The sequence below is a fragment of the Anabrus simplex genome, chromosome 1 (genome assembly GCF_040414725.1).
Source record: "Anabrus simplex isolate iqAnaSimp1 chromosome 1, ASM4041472v1, whole genome shotgun sequence".
NCBI lineage: Eukaryota > Metazoa > Arthropoda > Insecta > Orthoptera > Tettigoniidae > Anabrus > Anabrus simplex.
The window spans coordinates 792,612,113-792,634,237 of NC_090265.1; the positions used below are offsets into that span (position 1 = coordinate 792,612,113).

The 22,125-nt window shown below is 39.8% G+C and overlaps 1 protein-coding gene across 2 annotated transcripts in view; it reads left to right on the top strand.

Moving 5' to 3' along the window:
* LOC136857534 (uncharacterized protein CG7065) overlaps positions 1–22,125 on the top strand; it is a 288,117-nt gene that overhangs the window by 78,596 nt on the left and 187,396 nt on the right. For both annotated transcript variants that reach the window (XM_067136264.2, XM_067136263.2), the window contains exons 7-8: positions 6,798–6,868; positions 19,460–19,508. In XM_067136264.2, the coding sequence (XP_066992365.2) occupies positions 6,798–6,868; positions 19,460–19,508 (120 nt within the window). The remainder of the gene's footprint in view (positions 1–6,797; positions 6,869–19,459; positions 19,509–22,125) is intronic.

Below are 22,125 nucleotides of genomic sequence, written 5' to 3' on the forward strand. Positions count from 1 at the left end.
TTTGTCATGGTTTTGAAACAATCGTCGAAGTTGACATGACCTGCATTTGAGATTTAAAACTTCACTATTCTACTCATAAATAACATATAATTTGTTAAAATACAATGTTCTTAAACTTGGAAATGTTCATAGCGTTCTTGCAGTCCACCACATTAATGCTTTTGATCTGAGTTGATAAAACGTTATGTAAATACTCACGCGAGTTTATGCTAATGTTCTAGTATTTTCATCAGTGTGGATTGTTGATCTTGAGACATGCAATCCTCAGTTTTTATGCTACTTAATTGCATTAAAATATCATGACGTATTGTCTTCTTCCATTTTATGGCTCACTGTGTGGCATCTAATAAGTGTGAATGCTCCCTCTTCATAGTTGTATTGTTGGACATGTCAATATCTGTGTGAACAGAAAGAAAAAATGAAATGTAAGAATTTTCAATACAGTTATCCCTCCCGTAAAAAACACCACTGGGCGAGTTGGTTGTGCGGTTAGATGCGCGCGGCTGTGAGGTTGCTTCCAGGAGATAGTGGGTTCGAATCCCACTGTCGGTAGCCCTGAAGATGGGTTTCCGTGGTTTCCCATTTTCACATTAGGCAAATGCTGGGGCTGTACCTTAGTTGAGGCCATGGCCGCTTCCTTCCAACTCCTAGGCCTTTCTTATCCCATCGTCGCCATAAGACTTACCTGTGTCGGTGCGACGTAAAGAAAAAAAAACAACACTTACCTAAATAGTCAACAAACAAAATGCAATACACATTAAGGAACCGCCAGAAGACACGCACCGCTCTACCCCACCTCCCGTAACAGCTGGTCCGCTTGCCCCTCCACTCCTCCCCTCCATAGCCACAGGCACTGGCCCCAGATGTACACAGAGCAGTGCACAACGTGCTTCCAAACAGCATACAGCGATAAGCTAACAGCGGCAGTAAGCGCGTGCGCACATTCCACACATTTAGTAGCCATTCTAAATTGGCAAGATGGAAAAATCTTGCACTTTGTTTTTTCTTTCTGTTCACACAGATATTGACATGTCCAGCAACAACTCTATGAAGAGGGAACATTCGCACTTATTAAATGCCACACAGTGAGCCATAAAATGGAACAAGACAATACGTCATGATTAGGGCCCGGATGTTGATGCCGTAAAAAAGTTAAAAATGTGCACTTTAAATTTTCAAAAATGACTTTAATAAATGATCTAAAAATTTTAAAAAAATCCACTGTAAAATGGAGAAAATGACCTTATAATAATAAACTCACCAATATTTCAAAAATGACATATTAAGCTCAAACTGAAAAGTCAATCAAAATAGATTTCTAGCACTTAACAAAAGGCTTATATTCACTTTAGTCTGAATTGCATTGCACTACGAATGTCATTCTGATGTTGTCAAATGTAAATGATCTGCGGTTATCAGCCAACAAGTTTTTATATCTCAAAAAGCTGCGTTCAACATCAACTGATGTGATCGGAGCTTACTTGAAGTGAGGAAGTTCGTTTGCTGCTAAACCCTCCTCAATTCTCGTGCAGTAGTTTTCACCAGAAAGAATGTCTGAGATTTTGCATAATGTTTCATACCCAGTGTTTTTGTCCAGCACTTTTTTCAGTTTTGATATAATACCCGCAGCAATTTCGCCACGATTGTTGCTAAGATTAGTTTCCACCTGGTTGATTAAGGAAATGGAATGAGCATTTCTTTGCCCGTTTTCTCCAATGGTGTGATTGTTGCTGTCAATAAGGCGAAATTTGATCTTATGAATGCCAAACTACTTTCAATGTCCTGGGCAATTTTTATTGCTGCAGCTTCTTCACTGTCAAAACTCTGCACTATTTCCTTCACTGACTTGAAGTTTTTGCAATAATACATACACGCGTTTAACCACATGCCCCAGCCAGTTATGATAGGTTGTGCATGTAATGCAATGTCTGGAGCTTCATCTCTGGAACGTGCATCTTGCGAGGGTGCTTTTAAGAAAACTTTCTTAACGTTCACTATAGGCCTGTCTACCCTTACTTCTTCACAAACTCTGTGCAGTCCATGGGCAAGACATGTAACATGGACCATTTTAGAATTGAGTCCCTTCAGTTAATTAGCTGCTCGTACCATATACGGTGCAGTGTCAGTTAAAAATAAAAGTACATTGTCATGTTTGATGCCCTCAGGCCACAGGAGAAACATAGCATTACCAAACAGTTTTGATATGGTAGAATAATTGGTCTTTTCTAACACTCGGTAGTCAATAAAAGTATTTCACCTGGTGTATGCACATCTAAAGTTCCCATCAAGACATTGATTATGTAACGCTCCATAGCATCTGAAGTTTCGTTGATTGACACTCATATTTTCTTCCCATGAGTTTCAGATATTATTTTGTTTAATGTGTGTTCATAACACTTCGGCAAATAATTCTTACGTAAAGTTGATTAGTCTGATATTTCTTGATTCATATGTTTTTCCTAAAATCCATGTAATTTCGAGCTGTTAAGTTTATACAACGGAATGTTTGCAGATACAAATACATCACACAATTCTTTAATGAACTGTGAGGACTTGCCAGAAGTCAAAGCAAATGAAGGCAGTAAGCGCTGAGTTGCAGGTTTATTTGATACACGCTGAAGAGCACGAATGTGTTAATCGCGACCGATATGTTATGTTACTGTAAATCTTCTTTCAGCAGCTACGTCTATAATAATTTTCTTGTTTAACAGGTGTTAGAACATTCTGTCAATTTAATTTAAATTTAAAGTAATAGGAAGTGTATGAATAATTATATAAATTTCAATTAAAATCAAAGTGATTGTGATACTAAGTTTTAATGAGGTTCATGTTTGCTTACTTATACATACATAATCATTATAGACTGTTATGCCTTTCAGCGTTCAGTCAGCAAGCCTCTGAGAATTTACTAAACGTCGCCACAATCCTCGATTTGCAACTAGTGTTGTGGCCTCATTTAGTTCCATACCTCTTATCTTTAAATCGTTAGAAACTGAGTCTAACCATCGTTGTCTTGGTCTACCTCTACTTCTCTTACCCTCAATGGCAGAGTCCATTATTCTCCTAGGTAACCTATCCTCCTCCATTCTCCTCACATGACCCCACCACCGAAGCCGGTATATGCGGACAGCTTCATCCATCGAATTCATTCCTAAATTAGCCTTTATCTCCTCATTCCGAGTACCATCCTGCCATTGTTCCCACCTGTTTGTACCAGCAATCATTCTTGCTACTTTCATGTCTGTTACTTCTAACTTATGAATAAGATATCCTGAGTCCACCCAGCTTTCACTCCCGTAAAGCAATGTTGGTCTGAAAACAGACCTATGTATAGTTAGTTTCGTCTGGGAGCTGACTTCCTTCTTACAGAATACTGCTGATCGCAACTGCGAGCTCACTGCATTAGCTTTACTACACCTTAATTCAATCTCACTTACTATATTACCATCCTGGGAGAACACACAACCTAAATACTTGAAATTATCGACCTGTTCTAGCTTTGTATCACCAATCTGACATTCGATTCTGTTGAATTTCTTACCTACTGAAATCAATTTAGTCTTCGAGAGGCTAATTTTCATACCATACTCATTGCACCTATTTTCAAGTTCCAAGATATTAGACTGCAGGCTTTCAGCACAGTCTGCCATTAAGACCAAGTCGTCAGCATAGGTCAAACTGCTTACTACATTTCCACCTAACTGAATCCCTCCCTGCCATTTTATACTTTTCAGCAGATGATCCATGTAAATTATGAACAGCAAAGGTGAAAGATTACAGCCTTGTCTAACCCCTGTAAGTACCCTGAACCAAGAACTCATTCTACCATCAATTCTCACAGAAGCCCAATTGTCAACATAAATGCCTTTGATTGATTTTAATGATCTACCTTTAATTTCATAGTCCCCCAGTATAGTGAACATCTTTTCCCTCGGTCCCCTGTCGTATGCTTTCTCTAGATCTACGAAACATAAACACAACTGCCTATTCCTCTCGTAGCATTTTTCAATTACCTGGATCATACTGAAAATCTGATCCTGACAGCCTCTCTGTGGTCTGAAACCACACTGGTTTTCATCCAACTTCCTCTCAACGATTGATCGCACCCTCCCTTCCAAGATGCCAGTGAATACTTTGCCTGGTATAGTAATCGAGATACCTCGATAATTGTTGCAATCCTTCCTGTTCCCTTGCTTATAGATGGGTGCAATTACTGCTTTTGTCCAATCTGAAGGTACCTTGCCAACACTCCATGCTAATTTTACTACTCTATGAAGCCATTTCATCCCCTCCTTCCCACTATACTTCACCATTTCAGGTCTAATTGCATCTATTCTTGCTGCCTTATGACAATGGAGTTTTCTTACCATGCTTTCCACTTCCTCAAGCATAATTTCACCAACATCATTTTCCTCCTCCCCATGAGCTTGGCTGTTTGCAACACCACCAGGATGATTTCCTTTTACATTGAGATGATGTTCAAAATATTTCCTCCACCTCTCCAGTAATTCCCTGGGATCTATTACGAGTTCACCTGAATTACTCAACACATTGTTCATTTCCTTTTTCCCTCCCTTCCTAAGATTCTTTATTACTGTCCAGAAAGGTTTCCCTGCTGCTTGACGTAGCCTTTCCAGGTTATTACTAAAATCTTCCCACGACTTCTTTTTGGATTCAACAACTATTTGTTTCGCTCTGTTTCGTTCATGTACGTACAAATCCCTGTCTGTCTCGGCCCTTGTTTGGAGCCATTTCTGATAAGCCTTCTTTTTACGTTTACAGGCCGCTCCCACTTCATCATTCCACTGAGATGTTCGCCTTTTCCCATCTTTACACACAGTTGTTCCTAGGCATTCCCTTGCTGTTTCTACTACAGCATCCCTGTATGCCATCCATTCACTTTCTATATCCTGAATCTGCTTACTGTCTACTGTTCGAAACTTCTCACTAATCATATCCATGTACTTCTGTCTAATTTCCTCGTCCTGGAGATTTTCTACCCTTATTCGTTTGCAGACAGATTTCACTTTCTCTACCCTAGGCCTAGAGATACTTAGTTCACTACAGATCAGATAGTGGTCTGTATCATCGAAAAATCCCCGGAAAACTCGTACATTCCTAACAGATTTCCTGAATTCAAAGTCTGTTAGGATATAGTCTATTATGGATCTGGTACCCCTAGCCTCCCATGTGTAGCGGTGAATAGCCTTATGCTTGAAGAATGTATTTGTAACAGCTGAACCCATACTAGCACAGAAGTCCAGCAAACGCTTCCCATTCCCATTAGCTTCCATATCTTCTCCACATTTACCAATCACCCTTTCGTATCCTTCAGTTCTATTCCCAACTCTCGCATTGAAATCGCCCATTAGCACTACTCTATCCTTGCTGTTGACCCTGACCACGATGTCACTCAATGCTTCATAAAACTTGTCAACTTCATCCTCATCTGCACCCTCACATGGTGAATACACTGACACAATTCTTGTCCTTATTCCTCCAACTGACAAATCTACCCACATCATTCGCTCATTTACGTGCCTAACAGAAACTATGTTGTGTGCAATGGTATTCCTGATGAGCCCTACCCCAGACTCTGCCCTTCCCTTTCTAAAACCCGTCAAGTACACTTTATAATCTCCTATCTCTTCCTCATTATCTCCCCTTACCCGAATATCACTTACTCCTAGCACATCCAGATGCATCCTCTTTGCTGACTCAGCCAGTTCTACCTTCTTTCTTCCATAAGCCCCATTAATATTGATAGCTCCCCATCGAATTCCATTTCGTTCGCCAAGTTGTTTCCAAGGAGTCCCTCGCCTGTCAAATGAGAGTGGGACTCCATTATTCCCATAGGTCCAAGGCTTGCTTAAAATGTTCTGAGCTCGGTAAATTCATGAAGCAGGATGCTACCCTACTTGCACATAGTCCAAGTGAGGATCTCTCCTCAAACGGGTTATGGACCACCGGTGAATTGTATATTCCTAGCCATGGTTCACGAACTAGGACGTGACTACAGTAACCCACAAACACGAACCACTTACGTATTTCAGTTTTAATTAAAATGATTTAATTTCTTTTCAGATTTTGAACAAGGGCATTTCACTAATTTAACCTAGATCATTTCCAGTAAAATTCATTGTAAATTAATTCAAAACTGATATTAATTGATTAACATTTGTTAGAATTGATGGTTTTATTTATTCCACTTCATTTTCATTCGTTTGTCATAATTTATATACAGTCGGAAATTTTAACGTAGTGGTCATATTCATAAACATAGTTCGTCAGGATGGCTATTGTTTGGTAAATAGCTACATTTTTAATTTTACTGTGCCTTTTATTTATTTTTGACTTGAGTCATGTTCTTCCTTGAATCCACATGATTTTAATTAACCTAGTTCAACTCCAAACTGAGCACCAGTGAGATGACTTGTTCAGTTGCTGTAGTGTAGTCATAACAGGTAGAGTATATCGCAATTAGACAGAAATTATGAAGTACTTTTGAGGAGAGTGTGGAGAACGTTGTTCACTACTTCCTTGTGGACATCAGAATTGTGTTTATTACTGGTGGCTGCTGCCATTTAATATGTCCCCCTTACAACTCGTCCAAAGTTAAAAATGTTCATATAATAATTGACTCTGATGAAAAATGATGTTGCCCAATCTTAGTGCTTTTTACATTTCATTCGTAATGTTTCCATTTTGTGAGTTAATTTCATACATTTGTTTGTAATTGTAATTCTTAGTGTAATATATTTTGCCAGCCATTGTTTCATGTGCAATTTGTTTTTTAGGGAAACTCCCTCTGCACTGTTTGTGGAGCATGTATCAAAGGAAGTCATTGAATCACTTCTTGCTTCTGATGGTAAGTACACTATAGAATTTTCACAACCGTAAGATTTAACACTAGTAGCATTTTATTATTGCTTTTGATCATTACAATAAAGGTAATGAAGATAATTGAAATTTCTCTGATTTGTTACTTAGATGCATTTTGAATTTATAGTGCATGATCTAAACTTGTCCTCAGTGCATGTTAGCCATCTTCCAAAGGTTGTGCTCATCTTATGATTTCTAGTTGATTATAAAACTTTTTCAGTAAATCTTCCTTTATTTCTACTCATATCCATTTCCCTCCTCTACCTTGTATCGAACATAGAACCCCTTAATGCCCTAATTTCAAATTTGATTTTGTGATTTTTATTTAAAGAAAATTGAGTTACTTCGCTGAAAGGGGAAGAGTTGGGCTGTATCTTAACACCACAGTCGCTTCCTTCTCATTTCTGGCCCTTTCCTATCCCATCTTCAACGTAAAATCTGAGTCGCAGTGTAAAGCAAATCGAAGAAGGAAAAAAAACTACCCTGAAGAAGTCTGGCAGAATTGTGTTGTAGTAGTACAGTAGTAGTCTTGGTAGTGGTAGTAACAATGATGCTAATTATTTATATCTGCTAGGTCGTGAGCCCAGAGACTGGTTAAACCTCAGATACTGCCACCATAGGTTTATCTGGTTATATGAAAACTGCTGAAACAAATGGCAACTCTATAATGAGGGATTCTAGGCTATGAGGTAGTTCGCCATTGCTTTCCTTGCTGAGCTGGACGTGCTCTTGTGGGTCAACCAACCCTACAAATAATGTCTTTCATAATGTCCAGAAGCTCTCTGTGTCATTACTCTGCAGCCTTCATACAGTAACTGCCTTAAATGTAACTGCAGCTACAATACACTGCCAAGAGATGGATGCATAGAAATAGCAACAGGCAGAATAGTAATACAGTAGAGTCTCGATTATCCGACTTAAACGGGACTTGGAGTACGTCAGATCACGGAAAATGGCGGATAATACAGAATCACTTTGAAAACGAACTAAAACAAACTGGAAGGCTATACTGTATTACGTACTATGTTTTACGGGACTCTATTTATTGACTTATTAATTCAATTGTACAGTAGATGCAGTACTCTTTTCTTACTACGCCTGTAGCCAGGTGCAGACGTCTTGGCTTGGGGTGCAAGAGTTTTGATGTCATCATCTTGAAATTCAGCCCAGTCTCATCACAATTAAAAATCTGATCAGCGGTTAATCCTTCAGCAAGAATTATTTCTTGAAATTGTCTTTTAAATTTCACAACCTCATCGGATTTAGCTGACAGTTTTTCTCTACAGATATTAAGCTGCCCAATACCGTACCGTTTTTTCCACCGATCAAGCCACCCAGCATTGGCAGTAAAATTAGGGACCCTTTATTAAACTCCTGCTGAATATACACCGCCATTTCTTGCAGAATGGGGCCAGATATTGACAAGCCCTTTTCCCGGTTTTTAGTGAACCAAGGAAATAGTGCTTCACTTACTTTTTCGTACTCACATTTTTTAATTTTATTTTATTTTTTTTTGTCTAATTTTTAGTTCATCACTTGTTGCTCTGGTAGAGCACCACCTTTCAATTCATTCCCTCGTATGTTTCCAGTCTCCCACTGTAACATGTCCAACACCATAATCTGAAGCCATTTTTTGGAAAGTTTCCCCTTTGTTCAGTCTCTTAACCCACTCTACTTGTCTTCCACAGAAACAATCACTTTCTTACGTTTACTCTCCATACTCACAGAGGATATGAAAACTATAACATCCGCACCCAACCAATACTACATTGAACAATCCTACCGCATGACTGCCAGTGCTTGTCCCACAGTCGCACCCTCCACACCCCGTGTCCCAGAATTGCATCCACCTAAAGTTCAAATTAAGCCTACCAGTGTCGGATAACACGGAGTGTCGGATAAGCAAAGGTCGGTTGAGCGAGACTCTACTGTAATTAGACATTGGATCTTTAGGTCTGTCGTCCTCCCCTCCCCCAAAATCAAGTTTTAGGCACCTGTGTAGGTGGGAAAAAAATTATAAAATAGTTTCTTGTTTTAAAATAAGCACAGTGAAACAAATGAAATACATCTGAAGGAATAATGCGCAAAATAATACAGTGTGTTTGTATTATTGAAAAGTGCTGAAAATAGAGCATTTGTGTACAATAGTCCTCAAGCTAGTTGTGGCAAACAGCTTAACACTACAAATTTATTTGCGCATTATTGTCATTCTCGCTGCTGTTTCTTCCATAATTTTGTGAACATTAAATTACTAACATCATTACCAGATGTTGTGGTGTGAGTGTACATTGAAACCTCGATTATCCCTTCCCGGAAGCTACGTTTTCCTGGATTATTCATTCAAATTATGTGTTTCCGCAAGCATCCTAATTGAATCCCATTTTAAAAACCCTGCATTATCCATTCCTTGAAGAAAAAAAAATTCCGCATCATCTGCCTAGAAATTTTGGTCCCGTCAACGCTAAATCCTCAATGAAGCTATTTCAAGACTGGCAGACTTGAATATAATGCATTTGAGAACTTTTGAGAGTCTATTCTCGTGCCTAATGATGGGCATTATTCTCGCTCGAGACTCTTGCGACTGAAGTCGCAGGACCCGAGACCAGTTCTCCTGTGTGCAACGCCCCAGTAATTACGAGCATAAGTTTAATCGCATATCATCAGCAATTATTGTGTGAAATGATGTTCTCTTATGAAAACGTCTGCTGATAAATTTTGTCAAAACCCTGGAAAAGTTCTGCATGTTCAACTATGAGCCCTTTGATACCATTAATGAAAGTGAAACAGAATGTCAGTATCTTAAAACGGCTCACGAGTTATTTGAGATGCACATCTTAGCTGTATAGTAAGTTAATAACTGTAGGTAAATGTACTCCTACCTGGATTCCTCACAATTGTTGTCGACACGGTACGGTAGCTTCTTGTGATGCAGACCGGGGCGGAGGTGTTCTCTGTGATGATTCCTCTTCAGTGATGTGTTTTTAAAATTTTTTTTATTGCAGGATCATCCCAGAATTATTTCTGCTTATGTATTTTTACTTCTTTTCAACAAACAACATAGTGGACTGTGCTATGTTGCATCTCTTCAAAATCCCACGTCCACGAAATGTCTTTCGGACATCGTCATAGACAACCCTGTACTGATCAGAAAAATGGAATGATACCAAAAATGATTATTACATACTTAATTTACCATTAAAACTCAAAACTATCGAAGTTTCACTCAACTTGTTTCTCATGTTTCGAATCACTAGTTAAATGTTATTTACTTAAGTGCGACCAGTATTCGGGAGATAGTAGGTTTGAACCCCACTGTCAGCAGCCCTGAAGATGGTTTTCCGTGGTTTCCCATTTTCACAGGCAAATGCTGGGGCTGTACCTTAATTAAGGCCACGGCCGCTTCCTTCCCACTCCCAGCCCTTTCCGGTCCCATCGTCGCCGTAAGACCTATCTCTGTCGGTGCGACGTAAAGCAACTAGCAAAACAAACAAAAAAGTTATTTATTTATTTGTTCACGAAGCACAAGATACAGCTACACTGAGCAAATTTTACTTGCACTGTCAACAGACTATTCAACAAACATAGACTTTCATAATAAAACATAACAAACATTACAAAATATAACATCAGGTACACAGCCTACTATTAACAAGTGTCCAAATCGAAAACCTTGAGAATGTCCATGTTCATAGTCAAATTGTCGAGGGTGAAGATGACGGTATAATCCCTTCACATCAACTTATCTTTAAGAGACTATTTACACCCCTCTAGAATATGCTTTTATTTGATGCTATATCAAGCTCTTGTCTCCTAAAAATATTGTTAAAGAGTGTTGGGAGGCGGATTAGGAAAGATCGTTGAAGTATTGAGTGCTGAGTGTGGGGAATGTGGAGAAGGTCTTTGGTTCTGGTGGAGCGGGAACGAACACGGAGAGAGAAGAGTGAGACAAGATATTCCAAGCGGTAATGCCCATTTAGGATCCCGTGGAGGAAACTCAGGTCAGCTACCTGTTGCCTGATGTGCAGCGGTGACATATTAATTGCCATTAATACCTGCTGCGTAGACAGATTTCTGAGCTTGGAGTTTCTGTTCCTTACAGTTGCAGCAAAGAAGGACAGTGCTCTGTGTAATTGTTGTCCAAATCGGAGAGCAGTAGTTTAAAGAGAGGTTGAATGATCGTGAGGAAGAAGTGACGAATAGCAATGGGGTCAGAAATTTCTGTGAAGCGATAGAGAATGCCTAGTAATTTCATAGCCTTTGTTGTATATGTTTCTATGTGGGTCTTAAATTGTAATTTTGTATCTAACATTACACCTAGGTCACGCTGTTGCGTAACTACGGTGATGGGCTTGTCGAGATTTACGTAGTGTTATGGTCATGTGGCTGCATTTTTGTGGATTGGGGATAAGTTTCCAAGTACGGCACCAGTTCGAGAGGGCATTAAGTAAGGACTGTAGCAGAGCTGCATCTGCTGGATTCCTGATCTCCCTAAATATCTTGCAGTCGTCAGCAAAGAGTAGGGTATTCGCTGTTTCGTTGAGTTTGGACGGCAGATCGGCCATAAACAAAGAAAACAGCAAGGGGCCAAGAGTACTGCCTTGTGGGACACCGGAGATGACAGGTAAGCATGAGGATAAAGTGCCTGATATTACCACTCTCTGCCAACGTTTATGTAGGAAGCCAGCAAGGAGGGTCAGAAGACTGCCAGTATATTAAATCGTTCAGAGAGTTTATGGTCTACAGAATCAAAAGCTTTTGATATGTCTACGTAGCAGATATCCAGCTGTGATTTAGCTGCAATGGCATGTGATGCAAAGCTATGCAGAGTGGCCAGGTTTGTTAGACAAGAGCCACCCGGTAGAAAACCATGCTGCTTGGTTGAAATATACGGCAAAGTGAATGCGAGGAGACAAAGATAAAGGATAGTGTGGGGAGAATAGAAATTGGTCAGTAAGATGAAACATTAAATTTGTTGCCTGATTTGAGAAGTGGAACAATATTTGCCTGTTTCCAGGTAATAGGAAAATAGCCTGTGGCAAAACATCTGTTAAAGAATTTAGAGAGAGGGATGCAAAGAGTGCTGGCAGTATTTTTTAGGAAAAGAGGACCAATAGTGTCGACACCGGTAGCTTTGTTGGTACGAAGAGTTTGAAGAAGGTTATGAACTTTACTTGGTGTGGTAGTTATACTTGATAGGGTTCTGTTTGAAGCTGTACCTACGGGAGGGAGTGGTATGCTTGATAGGGTTCTGTTTGAAGCTGTACCTACGGGAGGGAGCGACTGGTTTTGTAAGGGAGGGGAGAAGTTGGAAAAGAAATACCTCTTGAACAGTTCATTGAGATTGGCGCCGTCTTTCGTTGCACCGTTGTGGTTCACGTTGACAGGAATCTGCTCCGTCCTTCTCCGTGTGTTGATGAGACTCCAGTAGCGCTTGGGATTGCTGCGGACGTTTTCAGTGACAGTGTCTACGTGTCTTTTGTAGTCTCTTCTGACCATAAACCTCGCGTGGCGGCGGATTTTAACGAAGGTATTGTGAGTGTGTGGGTTAGGAAAGTCTTTCCACAGGCGCCAAGCTCTCTTCTTATTAAATAGTATCAGTCTGGTCTCTTGTGATATCCAGTGTTGATATTTGTTGGTAGTAGACCGTTGTGCAGGTACGAAGTCTTTAATTGCAGCTTGCAGCCAGTCGTACAGCAGGTCTCGAGCCGATTCGATATCAGCTGTTTCGAGCCGACTCCAGGGAAGGCATTCCAAGACACGACACATTGCAGGCCAGTCGGCACAGCGCCAGATGTAGGTAGGGCGGTAGGATGTCCTGCTGTGAGGCTTTGAGGAGGGGTGGGGAAGGAGGAATGTAGCATCAAGAGACTGGTGGTCGCACAGGAAAAGGTTTCTACCTGGGGTTATTGTTTTAAGTTCTAAGGAGGAGAGTATGAGGTCCAGGGTGTGGGTCCACGGGTTGGGTATATATTAAACATATTAATACAGTTACTTCAATTGAAGCAAAGTTTAGACCATGTAATGATGTTTATGGCGGTCTCAAAGCTTCACACATTTTTAAAGATTAAAATATCAAGTTTTCAACTGTAATCTTTTATGATCATTTAAGTTTAAATCAAAGACTTGTAATCCCTAAACTCTGAGAACATTCAAGTCTTTGAATATCCAGTCAATCAAGTCACTACTGATCTGCATTTAGGGCAGTCACCCAGGTGGCAGAGTCCCTCTCTGTTGTTTTCTTAGCCTTTTCTTAAATGATTGCAAAGAAATTGAAAATTTATTGAACATCTCCCTTGGTAAGTTATTCCAATCCCTAACTCCCCTTCCTATAAACGAATATTAGCCCCAATATGTCCTCTTGAATTCCAGCTTTATCTTCATATTGTGATCTTTCCCCTACTTTTAAAGACACCACTTAAACTTAATCGTCTACTGATGTCATTCCACACAATTTCTCCACTGACAGGTCGGAACACACCACTTAGTTGAGCGGCTCGTCTCCTTTCTCCCAAGTGTTCCTGGCCCAAACTTTGCAACATTTTTGTAACGCTGTCGTCGGAAATCACCCAGAACAAATTAAGCTGCTTTTCTTTAGATTTCTTCCCGTTCTTGAATCAGGTAATCCTGGTGAGGGTCCCATACACTGGAACCATACTCTATTAGGGGCCTTACCAGAGACTTATATTCCCTCTCCTTTACATCCTTACTACAACCTGTAAATACCCTCATAACCATGTGCAAGAAGATCTATACCCTTTATTTACAATCATATTTATGCGATTACCCCAATGAAGATCCTTTCTTATATTAACACCTAGGTACTTACAATGATCCACAAAATGAATTTCAACCCATCAACGTACTAATTAAAACTGAGAGGACTTTTCCTATTTGTGAAACTCACCTGATTTTTTAACCCCGTTTATCATACCATTGCCTACTGTCCATCTCAGAACATTATCGAGATCATTTTGCAGTTGCTCACAATCTTGTAACTTATCTATTACTCTGTACAGAATAATATCATTTGCAAATAAAGTCCATGGCTTGTAGAAAATTAATGGAGAGAAGTTAATTTCCTGCATCACTCAGTGTTATTAAATGTTGAACCAGCAGTTTTCTATAATGCACTTTGAAATTTGCAATGATGCTCAAATCAAGCGGTTGTAGAACGCAGGTACAGTTAGGAGGGAAAAATTACATTCTCCAGGACGATTTGAGGTAGATGTGCTGCACGACGATCCATACGAAGAAGGATCTTCTTCTGTTTCTTTTTCATTTTAATGTCGAATTTTTTCGACCACTATTCCATTAGATTCATATTCCGTAGGATTTTTTTTGCACCCTGAAAACACCTTGGATTCTTCGATTTTCCTACCACAAGTGGAGGAAGTTTGTCAGATCCATCTACATTGGTGGCGAGAAGTACTGTTACACGGATTTTACTTTTCTTCCCTCCATAGTATGAATCACCTTTTTCAGCTAATGTTTAATTAGGAAGGAGATTGTAGAATAGGCCGGTCTCATCACAGCTGTAGATGTTTGGAGGCTGATAATCGCTTATGATACCCGGCAGAACCTCTTCTTTCCAGTGTTGCACTGTGACGTCGTCTGCAGATTTTGAGTCACCGCAAATTGTTCTCCTTGTGATTCCATGACGATCTTTAAATCCTTGCAACCATCCTGATGAAGCCTTGAAAGCAGCAGTGATACTCATCATTTAGCTAAATTTATCGCCTTTGCCTTCAGCATGTCTCCACTAATTGGTAGAACTGCATCCTGCTTTTGCTGGAACCGTGTGAAAAGTGCTTTCTCCAAATCTACGTACGTACCTTCTTGCTGATGGCTGTGCTTTCCTGATTTTGAACCCAGTTTTAAGAACTCATCCAAAATAGCGTTTCTTTTACTGCTGACTTTACATAGCGTGGTATAAGCAATCCCTAAGTCTGAAGCGATTTCAGTTTTTGTTTTGTGTGGATTAGTGTCCACTTCTCGTATAAATTTTCCTTTTTCTATTCTCCATGGCTAATCAAAAGCAAGTGAATGACAAAACTACTGTTCGACAGCAAACACCAGATACCGGAATCGTGGACATTTTACTTCTCTGTTGTTCCCACGAAAGAAATTCTCATATTCAAACAAATTTACTGTATTTTCTTTTGTTTCCGCACCGAAACAGCCAACTTTGCTTATAATGTATCTTAATCTTTGGCGGCGTGTCATAAACGACGAAGGTAGAGGAGGAGCGAAGGGACTCGCCTTTGTTAAACCGCCAGTAAGTGTCAACAATGTCACTCTGTGTTCTGTTTCAGCACCGAAACCCGATCACTCTACTTCTGCCTATGCCAACAAAGAGGAAACTTCATAACTTCATAAATTCAGTAGTTTCTTTTTAAAAAGCATATTCTCAGCCCAATTACGCAAATGTTATATTTCACTGGCACTTTATACGTATAACAGCGAATTACGTATAAATGGATTACGTATAAATAAGGTTTAATTAACACGCTTTTAAATTAAATTCTGCCGGGACCTAAAGGAAATTGCGTACAAATACGAATTACGTAGAAAAGAGTTACGTATAAAGCAGGTTCAACTGTATATATAATGTACCATATTATTTTAGAGCCATGGGACCTCGATACCTGTCAAGCAAATGCCCCACGAAAATGCTGCACAAAACAACAAAATGGCCCCACGTAAGGGCAACAAATTATGTACTTTACTGTGTTGGTAACAAATAAATGAATAATTCAAAAGGTGGGTCAGTGAATGAGAAGGCACAAGTTACCAAAATTTCTTGTCCTCTTCTGACCTGGCTAGTTCAGCGGCTGAGCCCGCGGAACGTTCGTCGACTTGATCTCGAAATACACTAGATAAAATCTTGAAGATATAAGTAGGACAAGAGATGCATTTGTGTGAGTGAATGAGGATAAGTATTACATAAAACCAAACTTTAATGATCAGAAACATGAAAATTGGATGAGTAAGAATTAACCATCCCATAACTCTATAAATATATTACAAGTATATCATCAGTGGCCATGAAGTGGCAGCAAAACGAATTAATACTTCGGAGACTGTGGGGGCGTTGTACATGTTGATAAGTTTGAACAGATTCAACTATAATCGTAATTAAACGTCCTGATCCACAAGATAAGGAACAGAACACATCGCACATAAAGAAACTAAAATTTCTGTAATTCCCATAAACCTGGGATACAACATCAGACGAATCCCACTATCGGCAGCTCTGAAAATGGTTTTCCGTGGTTTCCCATTTTCACACCAGGCAAATGCTGGGGCTGTACCTTAATTGAGGCCACAGCCGCTTCCTTCCAACTCCTAAGCCTTTCCTATCCCATCGTCGCCATAAGACCTACCTGTGTCGGTGCGACGTAAAGCCACTAGCAATAAGGCAGTTCTTAGAATGATATCACTTGTTACTGTAGGTGCTGGCCCCACAGTGTAAGGATAGCATGCCTGCCTCTTACCTGGTAGCCCCGGGTACGATTCCCGGCCAGGTCAGGGATTTTTACCTAGTTCCGAGGGCTGGCTGGAGGTCCATTCAGCCTACGTCATTACAATTGAGGAGCTATCTGACGGTGAGTTAGTGGCCCTGGTCTAGAAAGCCAAGAATAACGGCTGAGAGGATTTGTTGTGCTGACCACACACCACCTCGTAATCTGTAGCCTTCGGGCTTACGAGCAGTCGCTTGGCTGGCCAAGGCCTTTCGCATCTGCAGAGCCGTGGGGTTGGTTTGGTTTTTTACTCTAGGTGGAAATCTGCTTCATCTCTCACTAGAACCATTTGATTCTCCAGAACATTCAAAAGAGCATCCCAGCAAGTTTGGCAACATAGCATGTCAGGCAAAAATATTCATCTTCATGTAACACAAGTCATTGTGCGATCAGATCTTTTTAATGTAAGAGCATGCCTGTTTACAGATAGTCGTGGGCTTTTCACTAATGCCTGATTCACACATTGAATGTTTTTAGAAGATCTGGCAATTGATTACCTTCCTAGTAGTTTTCTTTTTGATCAAAGAGGCTGTTCCTTGAAAGTTTACAACCCATAGCTCACAGTATTGTGACTCAGAAAACTGTTCTGTTGAAATTATAACTGCCTGCTGTGAATTATTTGTTGAGTTAGAATAACAGAATCATTGTTTTTGAAATAATTCTTCACAACTAATACTCAATGTGCCTCACTTTTTTCCATTGTCATTGAAAGGCTTTCAGCCTGGCAGTATGTCCAGTCAAGGTCATTCTCTTGCAGTAGTATTGCAAATCATCAGATATTTCAGCCAGCCCCTGTAGTAGTAGTAGTAGTAGTAGTAGTAGTAATAATAATCATATGGCCTCAGCTACAGTGTGCAAGCATTTTAATTTGACACTGTCTGGCTGCTTGCTCGTCAATTTCGACGTTCCGTTTTACTCGTAGGCTTACTAAATGGCAGAGTAAACCGAATCTGTCTTGGGCGTCTGTGGCTGAGTTTTAATTCATTTTGTGGGGTAAACAGCAAATGTGTTGCCAGAGATCATTTACGTGCTGACATTGTATGTTATGGAGTGCTGAATTGACTTTTTTCTGGCCTTGAAGAATCTGACTACAGTACCTCCGCTGGGTTTGAACATGGCTGTTTTGGGATCTGGAGGCCGACACTCCACCACTGATCCACAGAGGGAGCCGGCTGGACCGTGTGTTTGGCTTAGACGGAGAGGGGGAGGAGGATATATGAAACAATTTTGTAAATTAAAGGAGTATCTCACACACCAGGCAAATGCTGGGGCTGTACCTTAATTAAGGCCACGGCCGCTTCCTTCCCACTCCTAGCCCTTTCCTGTCCCATCGTCGCCGTAAGACCTATCTGTGTTGGTGCGACGTAAAACAACTAGCAAAAAAAAAAGGAGTATCTATACCAAGCATGTATCAAGCACAAACTGCTTGGTTGTTAACCCCTCAGCGCCGACCTCTATACGTGGTATAGACCCTCTTTTCTTCCGTAGCCGCCGACCTCTATACGTGGTATAGACTCATACATGGTTTCACATTTACGGCTTTAGCGCAAAGAGTTTTGGAGTTATTGATATGCAAATTGTTTTGTTTCCAAGAAGACATTTTCGGGTTTATCAGCGTTGTAAATAAGAATTGAAAAATCGTTATAATGTAGTTGTTTTTGCAAGGATAATTATTTGTCAAATAAGTCTGAGCACTAATCTCTTGCTTTTTTAAAAGTCTGTTTGCTTTCTTCTTTCCCACAGAATAAAATAAAGAAATGATGATCTGAGAAGTTTGTCTTTTCGTGTGATGTTCTTTGCTCTATTTGTACATTGGGAGTGCAGTTTATTTATTATATTTGTCTTTATTTCTCAGCTTGTAATATTTTTGTAACTCTCCACGAGCGCTCTGTGTAGGCATCAGTTAGTGCTGCTTTCTGTCATACGATATGAGAACCAGTTGTTCATGGTATATATCTCGTTTGAAAGACGTCTCAACCTTTTATCTGAAATATGTATCGAGTTGGTTTGTTTCGTCATAAATGTTATTCCCCTCATTCAGTTTCGTCCTGTTGCTTTCGGTCTCGCTGCAGCTTCATCAGTCCGTGTGACGCGCCGCGCTCAGCCGTGGTATGACTGACAGTAACGTGCTTGAAATATTGTATAATTCAGATGAAAGTTTAGTCGGAAGTAGTAGTGACAGTATAAGCAGCAGTGATAATGAAATAGATGATGTAGCAGTGGTAAATGATGAGTGACGATGAGGAGGAAACAGTACTTGGAAATTTCGTGTAAGAGACTATAGATAATTATACAGGTCAAAGAGAAGTTTTCAACGGTGAATTCTGATTGCTAAATTCTCTAATAATACTCACACAGGTCACAGAGACAAATATTGAGCAATTACCTTATTGGGTTCAGTTGGTGAAAGGTTTGTTTACAAAATACGCTCGGGAGGGGAACGAAATATTCAAGGCCGGCGCGCATCAGATAATACAGATCCAAGGTTGCAGGAAAGACATTTTCTCAGGAAATTAGCACCCAAGGGTTGGAAATCCAAACCTCAGAGACATTGTATCCTGTGTTCAAAACACTGCGAAAAGAAGACGTCAGTGTACTGCTTCCAGGAGTGTGACTTGAGTCCCTGTCTCAAAGAGAGCTTCGAACTCTATCACGCGGAACTAAATTACTAAGGAAATGTGAAACAATTATGTAATTATCTGCATGTACATAGTTCTGTCATAAGGAATTCCAAATTTCGTAAAAATCGGGCTACTCTTATACTTGTAGTAACGCTTTAAGTGAATCGTATTTCAGTCGTGCGTAGTTGAAATCTCATCTGGCCGCGGGGTAGGAAGCTATTTAAATGGCTGCGACGCTGAGGGGTTAAGGAGAGCAAACAATTTTCTCTGTAAGATCTGGGTGTTATGTATGTTTTTTTTTTTTTGTCTTCCTTGTTTTCTCTAGTCACCGACCATCATTTTAACTAGATATGAAATCCTAGTACCTTTGCACTTTTAATATTAATTTGAAATAGACTTATATTCATACGCCCTTTTGTTTCATTACTGTCCTAGATGTACCATTGCCTGCAGATGAAAAGCCCGCAGCAGAAGATCAAGAGAGGTGAGAATTAAGCCCATTTTAAATACGTTTGTACACATCTTACTCCTGTACACTGATCTAGGTTTCTACAAAACCCAGAGATCTTTATTTGTTCAGTTACTATGGCTGAAAAATTTTGTTGAATGTGTTTCTAGCACTAATTGTGGAGTTTCCTTCTTAAGCATGAATGTTTTGATATGAGGTGATATATTTTCATGCTTAGGCTAAATAGCTTTTTGATCCTTAAGCTGTGTTGCATACTGATGTTTTACAACAAAGTATGAAACTAAGGATCTCTTTCATTCGAGTGTTACTCAGTTCATTGAGCTTATATAATTGTGTGTGACTGTTCCTAGCGTGGTACAATCTTTTCTAAGGCCAACCCGTTGATGAAGGTGGGCAGCATCTAACACGTCCAGGGAACTGTATTGGTGTGGTGTAGATAGTAGTGTTGCCTGTGGTGTGTAAAGTGCAGGGATGTTAGTAACAGCACAAACACCCAATGCACAAGCCAAGAGATTTAACTGTTTAAGATTAGAATCCCTTGGCCCAGCCAGAAGTGAAACCCAGAACCAGTAGGACTGAAAGCCAAAGTGCTGATCACTCAGCCCTGAAGTTGTACATTGAGTTAATTTGCCACGCCGTTTTGCTTTATGGGTCCAGTACCTGTAATGGAGACAATTTTTTGTTGTTGTGGTCTTAAAATTGTTTGTTATTATTGAAAGTAAAATGATCACTCCACTTTCATAAAGTTTTGTCTGTTTCAAGAATGTTAAAGATGGAATTTTGTAGTGATGGGTTGTGACTAGAATTGCAAAGAATTGATTTCATATTCCTTGAGAAAGTAACAGATAGGAACTACTAGCACCATCTATGTTCCAGATGCTCAACCATGTGCAGCACAAATGTGTCCTGTAATATGTGTGTTGTTTCACATCCAGATAACTCTCCAGGCCATATCTGCTCTCATTGTGGTGTTCCGGGACAAACTCTTAATATGACTCTTGTTTCATCAGAATATATGAGGCGGTCCGTTCCAAAACTCGTCTTATCCATCATAAGTGATTTTTCAGGAAAAGCGAAAACCTGTAATTTTTGTAATATAATTCTCACTTGTTTAAATGTATTACGACGCGTTCAAGTCCAATGTCATAGGGTCGTCTTACTGAAGAATTATAAATATAATTAGTAGAACGTCAATAAATTACATTTGTATTTTGGATAAGACGAGTTTTGGAGCACCCAAAAAAATTCAAAATATATTACCTCACACAACTTATTTTTAAACAAGAAAAATGAAAGGATTGAGAATATGTTGTAATAAAACTCACCACTACACTCATGTACCTTTTTGCTATCAGTATAATGATATTCACAAATAAATTAAACGCAGCAGGGTGATTCATCATATTTACATCCTATCCATAGTATTTGGAGAGAATTCTTCCTTTATAGGCTACACTGCACTCGCAATAGAAGTAACTTGAACAATAAAACATCACTTTGTTGTTAATCAAACTCTCAAATCTATTCCCTCCTCTTGAGGTCCATCGAACTTCTGTTTCTTCAACAAGATTGTTTTCGTCTCCAGAAATTGAGGTGAACAGATTCTTATAAAACGAAAGCAACTCATTCCTATCCCAATCCATTCTAAAATGCTTTTCAAGCAAACTTTTTACGTCCTTTACTTTGGCGGGATTCAGGTTTACTCCTGGCAATAATTCAGGTGGCATTAGCATATCTCGTCAGGCGTTTTCCCTTTTTCATTACCGATTTTCCTAAACCGATGTCCTCTAAGGGTGGCATTTCCCAGCGAGTCTTTGCTAATAACAAATCGTTTCACTGAAGAAAATTCAAAGTGCCAAGATGCAGGCATTTTCATCATATTTTCAGAAACAATTTTCCAATTGTTCACCGAGCAGTCTCTGCCAAACTTGAAGACTTCAGCATGTTTGCTAAAGATGTCTTCATATTCTGCTGGATTACAGATTATAGAGCATTTCCATATCTCTCTCTCTCTCGACTTGAGCAAATACCATGTCAGAGGGCAGAAATGAGTGGCCTGTCATAGGAAAGACCAATTCAACACTTTCTATATTAGGCGGAGCTGTGTGTGTCAAGAAATATGAGCACATTGCAATCTCGCACGAATTCGTATAGTAGTGAAGTTTGACAAATCAGTTTGTGATAATCGATGGTAAACTGCAGATGTCGTATCATTAGACCCCTCGTTGAATTCATGCTCCATCCATGTGTATGTAAAAATATTCTCCTTTGTCAACTTGGCATGTGAGGTACCCCTCACAATGGTAAAATTATAGGTGTACAATTGGCGACTGTAATAGGCAATTTGATCTGGAACTTTTGGATTCACAAGATTCTTTTGGCAGTCAAATGAAAATATTGCCATGCTATCCCTTTATTCTTGGAGCATTCTGAAAAAAGCTGCAGCCCTTAGTTAGAAGTTCCAAGATCAAATCATTCTTCAGTGCTACGTTCGAACTTTCGAGTTTAATTTTCTCCTTGAACTCTATGCACTTTGAGCAAGCGTCGGTAACTGGTGTTCCGAATCCTATGTTGTAGCAACGCGTAAAAATTTCACGGAAGAACCACCGCTTCACCCTGAGTTCTTCAGGCG